Source organism: Thamnophis sirtalis, unplaced genomic scaffold (assembly GCF_051295495.1).
Source record: "Thamnophis sirtalis isolate CommonGarterSnake01/CBP01778 unplaced genomic scaffold, rThaSir2_p1.2 scaffold_5, whole genome shotgun sequence".
Lineage (NCBI taxonomy): Eukaryota > Metazoa > Chordata > Lepidosauria > Squamata > Natricidae > Thamnophis > Thamnophis sirtalis.
The window spans coordinates 28298274-28305474 of NW_028261385.1; the positions used below are offsets into that span (position 1 = coordinate 28298274).

The 7201-nt window shown below is 35.2% G+C and overlaps 1 protein-coding gene across 2 annotated transcripts in view; it reads right to left on the minus strand.

The window, feature by feature from the left end:
• Positions 1-3526: 3526 nt before the first annotated feature.
• Positions 3527-7201, minus strand: part of ANKRD55 (ankyrin repeat domain 55) — a 37462-nt gene continuing 33787 nt past the window's right edge. For both annotated transcript variants that reach the window (XM_087715514.1, XM_014063069.2), the window contains one exon: positions 3527-4107. In XM_087715514.1, the coding sequence (XP_087571640.1) occupies positions 3824-4107 (284 nt within the window). In that variant the 3' untranslated portion in view covers positions 3527-3823. The remainder of the gene's footprint in view (positions 4108-7201) is intronic.

The window sequence follows — 7201 nt, forward strand, 5'->3', positions numbered from 1 at the left end:
CTCAGAATGTTCAGCAGCAACATTTTCGTACACATATAGAATGAGTCCCAGCTCAACAATCCCTACATTACCAAAGAGATTCTGTTCCTTTTTGATTATCAGCCCTACACATGCTATTCCAAACATTGTAACTTTAAATTAATAAACTGGACCAGGCCCAAAAAAAGAATTGTCTCTCTTTTTTAGACACAGTTTCCATATTTTGTAGGATCTACTGAAGTATTTCCATCAGCCAGGAAAAAAAAAACACGGTTCCATGATCCAAAGCATGTTTTTTTTATAACCTGACTGTTTCAACAGTTAAATTAGATAGTTTCACATACACCAGTACACCAGTTACATACACAAGTACACCAAGCAATAAACTTGGTTTAATAGTGATCAGAGATAGTATGTTTATGGAAATAATGTTATATGTAGAGAATTATGATCCGTATGCCCTTTTCTTTGTGCTGGAAATTGAGAACATTGGTCAACTAAGTTGGATTCTTTGGTTGCTTTTCCACCTTTTTGAAGGTCATTTTGGCATGGAGAGGAAGAGGCCATCTGTGGCCTCCATTCTGCTGTTTAGCACTACTTTATGGATTTTGGATAAATTAATTTAGAAGGTCTCTCATTTCCTTCCATAATACCAGAAGCTTTAGATTACTTTTGGTTGACCAGAAACTTGTTATGTTCTGATAGGGAGTAGAAAGGCAGAGCATATCTTGCAAAATGTATCTCTAATTCTTGTTTCTCAAATTAGATTTACTATATTAACAGAAAAATAAACACAAAAGAAGATTAACCAGAAAGATACGTATCTCTTCACATAACCATAGCTTTTTCCAGTAAATAAACTCTCCCCCCCCCCTCCATCTTTTCCCATTAGTAGAAGCTCAATTTCTGGTTTATAAATTTAATAGGCGCAACACATTTCCAGTATCAGCACATTTGCAGATTTAGGACCAAACAAAATATTTTCCCTCCACTGACTATCCTTCCAGCATTCTCTCATTAACTTCATAATAGAAACAAGCTGAAAATTCTTTATATCTTCATCATAGGACAGATCGTATCAGTATACATGGTGAGCAACTGGAGGCTGAAGTTATACATTGGACATACTACTGAAACTGAGAAAGAGAGAAGTCTGAACAGTTTCTCCAGAATTCCTAAAATGTTGCATGCTATGGGAAAGCTCCCCTATTGCCATGCTGTTTTATTACATATCAGGCCAGTTAGCATCTGCATACGGAAGAGAGAAGGTGTTTCCTAAGCTTGTTTTTGCAGCTAAATATCTTCACCTGGCTTTGTAACTGCAACCCTATCCTTTGTATCATTTATCAGTGTCAAAGTCAAGGGCTTAGTTCTTAGTTGGGAAAATGCAGTTGTGTTTCACGGAAAATGTTATAATGCTTTTGAAGAAAGCGACAAAATCTACTGACCAAAAGAATCACATATTCACAGCAATATTTTCTCGCCTGATCTTCCAGATAACATCCCTTCAATGACAAGCCAAACTCTTCTATATTTATGTCGTCATTTCTCAGCAGGGCTGATGAGAAGGTCATGGATCTTGGCAATAAAGTGCTTGCACTTCCTAGGAAATTAATCTGTACTGGAACTGAGAACCACAATCAGCAGAGTAAAACCACACAGCAGTCTATGGGTTTGTTAGTTTACCACAGCTCAAAACATAAAGATTAGTTTTAATAACTTTGCCTTTTGGGTCAAATATTTGAATTCTGCATTCTGGAGATTGTGAGAGTGAAGACTCCTTAACTAACAGACCTCAAATATGTTTTCAAAGCCAGTTTTTCTACTGGGACTATCATTTTTACATACTTTATTTTTAACCTACACTAGGTGTCCAAGGGTGGGAGACTAATTCAAGATAAAATGCATGTTCGGTCTGTAGAAGGCCCCAGATTGAACCTCTGAATGTCAACAAAAGCATTTAAAAGGCTGTTTGTTGTGTTCTAGAAGAGAATCTACTTTAGTGTCATCTGTACTAGGAAAAATGGCCTGCATTAGTGTCAGGGATTCATGTTTAGGTATAAAATAATTGGATTCAGCCAATCTCATATAAGGGAGGAGGCGAAAGGGTTTCCAGATTCATTTACATAGGTGAAAGGTTGAAATGCTGCTTTCATTTAACTCAGTAGTCTCTCCATTGTAGTAATGGGGACTTGTCCCAAACCCCGTTCTAAGAACGCCAATGCATCTTTTTGCCAGTAAAATTTCTAATGAGCCCCAGGATCATAAAGATGGTTTGTCTGTTTAGCTCTGAAATCTCTACTTGCTGAATAACAGTTCTTTGCTTTAGTTTAATAATGGTTTGAAATTACAACAGCTTAAGTTTATGACTTAAGACTAAGCTTGTACTGTCAGACTTGCTAGATTCTGTTAATGTAGCTTTACAATAAAGTAAAATTAGTTTATCTAGCTGTGTTTTCTATCTGGTTGACTTGATAAGGTTAACAACTGCCCTGGCAATTTTCTTAGCAATGATTTTTCAGAAGTGGATTACCATTGCTTCCCCCCTAGGACTGAGAGAGAGTAACTGGCTCAAAGTCATCCAGCTGGCATAGTATAGCAAGTTAACTCTGCTCACTGCCAGTTTGATCCTGATTGGCTCAAGGTTTACTCAGACTTCTATCCTTCTGAGTTTGGTAAAAAGGGGATCCAGATTGTTGCGGGCAATATGCTGACTCTGTAAACTGCTTGGAAAATATAAAGCATTATGAAGCAATATATAAGTCTAACTGCTATTGCTTTTGCTATTAGAAGCTGAAGCTTCTTGCCAATCATGGCAGGAACTGATACTAAAACCCAAAATGTACATGATCAACTTGAAGTCAACAAGCCTGGGGTGGCAGATAATCTAAGACTGAAGCAGGGCCAGTACTACTGTGACTATTGTGTACTGATTTTCATGCATACTTCCTTTAAAAATGGGAAACTGATAAAAATAACAGAAGGTTGGAAAAATGAGGAACTAATTGTACCCAGATTTGATTGAGACCTGAATGAATCTACATAGTTTTTCAAGAGCCCTGAAAACGAAAAATGTTTTATGCACATGTTTTTCCTCACTTTTTGTGATCATCAGATCTATTTTCAGTTGAAAGTCTGTTGACAAGATTTCTGTTTTTATGAGTTGAATAGTGTATAAATTCATGTGTAGCTGGTGTTCCTTTAAAATGATTATATGAAAACTCCCTAAATGGGTAGATACATGCATTTGTTGATTTCTGAATTTTGTTTCTTTGCAGTTAAAATTATTGGAAGAAAAATGCTGTTATTTGTTTTCATGTCACCAACATTTTCAACTCATGGCTGCCACTATAGCCAACAGTTTCAAGCAGAAGAATTAAAACATCAAGTCATGCTGAAGATGGTGCTTATTTGGAATTGAGAAAATAGCGATATTCATTCTCATTATGTTCCAGCACTTATTTACTCAGGTTGTAATGAAAAGAAAATAAAGTTTAACTTCTACTGAAATCAACAACACTTTAGAGGTAAAAGGCTTTTAATTGACCAGAAATATGGGAATATCATATTTAAAAACTTCTTGGGCTTTGTCACACTTGTATTGTTTGATTACTTTGCAATTAGAGCAAAATTTAAGTAGCAAAATGAAGTTGCATTTCCTTTCCTTTGTTTGTCCATCTATTTGCGTAATGCTAGCATGTTCCCAATACAGGATACAATTAAATGGGTCAATAAATTGTAGTAATAAATGTCTTCTTTTTAGAATATCCAGCAGTGGCTTAGAAAGCAAACATTTAGTATTTTTAGTGCTTTTCATTCATTTCCACCATGTGGAGCTTCCAGGCTAATGGTCACTGAATGAGTCACAATGTGATTGATCAAGCATTTCACTTGTGAAGCTGGATCTTTTCTGGCTTGGAATGGCTGGCAGGACTTTGCTTGTTCCCAGAGGCTCAGTTGATTGCAGTGATAAGAATGAGAATGGAAAGTAAATCTGGGAAAGCCCTCCTTTGGTGGACTTGGTAGCAAACATTGGTGGCAAAACAGATGTGTCAGTTCTCAGTGAATTTAAGGACAGTAATTTCATCTCTCTGGCACCTTGAGGAACGTGGTTGGTTGATAGCTGATCTGAAAGAAAGTGCAAAGGGAGACATCAGAAACAAATAATAGATAATACAGGCTGTGTAAAATGAAGTGAATAACGTTGAAGGCAAGAAAAAGAAAAAAATACTTTTTTAAAACTAAATACATGTAACAATCTTAGCTGCATCACTTGCAACACAGAATCACAAGTTGGAGGAACCTATTTAGGCCACCAAATCCAACCAACAAATTAAAGCCCCTTCATGACACTTCTGCTTTAATGCAACTAAAGAAGCCAATCCGCTTATTAGGTAAGTGGTTCCCATATTCTTATCTGCAAGAATACTGCCTATTACAAACAGGTAGACCTCAACTTACCACTGTTGGTTTAGTGACCATTCAAAGTTACAACGGCACTGAAAATGTGACTTATGGCCATTTCTCACACTTAATGACCATTTCAGCATCCATGTGATCAAAATACAGATGCTTGGCAATTGACTCATATTGATGATGACGGTTGCAGTGTCCTGAGGTCATTTGATCACTTTTTGTGACTTTCTGACAAGCAAAGTCAATGAGGAAGTCAGATTCACTTAACAACCATGTTACTAATGTAACAATTGCAGTGATTCACTTAATTGTGGCACAACAGGTCGCACAATTTTACTATAGTTACCGTGTACTTGCAGTCATGTAAAAAAATTTGGGGACTTGGCAACCAGTATGTATTTACAATGGTTGCAGTGTCTTGGAGGCTCACATGGTCACCATGTATGACCTTCCCAGCTGGTTTCTGACAAGCAACATCAATAGGTAAAACTGGATTCACTTAATGACTGTGATTCACTTAACAACTTTGTTGATTTGCTTATCTTCTGCAGCAAAAAGATAATAAAATTGGTGTAATTCATGATAGAATAGAATAGAATTCTTTATTGGCCAAGTGTGATTGGACACACACGGAATTTGCCTCCGGTGCTAAGTTTACAGTGTATATATAAACAGCAAGTAATAGGTCATAGGTCATATTGAATACCCATTTAGCGATGGAAATTTTGGTGCTAACTATGGTCATGTTGAGAGTTACCCCTGTCTTTCTGTTTTGATACTCTTGCTGGAAGATGCAGTATCTTAATTATATCTTCTTAAAACGTAATGCAATCAATGTACCTTAACTGTAGCCTCATCTTCCATGTCACAACACTATCCAAAGAATCTAATTATTAAATTTTTAAAAGCATGCAGTGTTTACAGGCACTATAATGTTATGGTATCTGGGAATTGTCTCAGGTCAATAGGAAAAGACAGGTCCCCCTATATAGATTGGTGAAGAAAGTGGTTTCCTAGTAAGCTTCTATAGCATCTGTGTTCTGTGAGGGCAAGGAGGAAGGTATTCTGACCTTTTCCCATGCTTATTTTTGATCTACCATATAATTTTGACTTGGACGTTCTTGCAGTCTTAAGTGCTGTTGCCTATTTTTAGGGATCATACTATGCAGAGCCCATGAAATGGTTATGCTGGTTGGACATTTATCTATAATTTTATCCTGGTTGCCTATTGATTGTATGCTGTTGTTTGGATATATATATATATATATATATATATATATATATATATATATATATATATATATATATATATATATATATATATATATATATATATATATATATATATATATATATATATATATAAAATGCTAATGAGAGCAGCATACCTATAAATGAGATAAATAAATGCCCCCATCAACCGAGCACATGCAAAATTACATTTATTTTTTTTGCTGAAATGGCAAAGAGTAGCCTAGGAATAAATAACTTCATTTATTTTCCACAACTGTACTCTTAAAAACTGCAGATCCCTTCATTGTTCATCTATGTCAATGGCATTAACCACATGTTATTATATAAATAGCAGTAACAGCAAATGTGGGCAATGTTAGGAATATAATATAAAGCATAAACGTTGTTGCAAGGAATACGGATTAAGTTTGTAAGATTTATATATTGTCCTACTCAAAGGGAAGAATTTTAGGAATATAATTCTAAAGCTTGGGTTGGCAATATATAAATCATATAGCAATGCTGTATCTTTTTCTTTAAATCATACTGTAAAATGTGATTGGTTGCTGTTTTCCTCAATCGGCCCTAAGAAGGAGCCAGAATGACCGTTAGCTCTCTGTTTTGTTAGATGCTGGGCTGATATGATCTGAGTGTTTTTGGAAGCTGGCTGTTAGAAAGTGCCATGAGCTATTGTAAGTTTTGCAACTGCTAGCAAACTTTGAGTACCGGACTGTTTGTATGTTTATGGACTATGTTATTTGAATTATCCCTTAACTGAAAGACATTGATGACTGACTGTCTTATCCGTGTATGACTTGGACTGTTTGATGGACTATGATATCTCTATTTATACGAAAGTAAAGGCCTATTTAAACTGCAGTGTCTCTGTATGCTGGTTTGTGTGTTCTCCAACACAACTCTCACAACGCTTTTCTGAACGTACTCACTCTCCCAACAGGGAGCTTACCTAACAGGCAGAGTTAAAAGGACAATTTTAATTTCATGATCTTTGATACAAATTTTCAAATAAAATCACTCTGAAGGTACCGTACTTTATTTAGCATCTATGTAGGCTTTCCTTGAAAGGGAGTGAGAAAGTTTAAAGAATTATTATTTTGTTATCTCTCTAACTGATAATCAGCTGAGATAGGAAGCTGAGCATTATGACCCTCAACCTCAAATTCTGTTAAATTCAGTTCCTCTGAACTAAGAAAGGAAGGTTAGGATAAGATAAATGAACAATAATAAAAGTTGATGATCTAGTCTTTTAGTAAAAAAGAAACTGGAGGTATTAAAAAAATTATGCTGCCAGTAGTTTCTTCTATCATAGAATCAAAGCTGCAAAAAGTGAAGAGGAATAGGGGAATGTTTAATTAATCAAACTTCATGATTTGTAGTTTTAATATTAATAATCAAAATTTATACAGCGAGATTATTAGGTATACTTCACATTGGATATTTTGTAGGTTTATTATTGAAATGTCTTAGATATTTATTATTTTTATGTCATTAATTATAATTATACTCTGCTGTATATTTAAAATATAATAGCTTTTTATAAAATGTTGTTTTG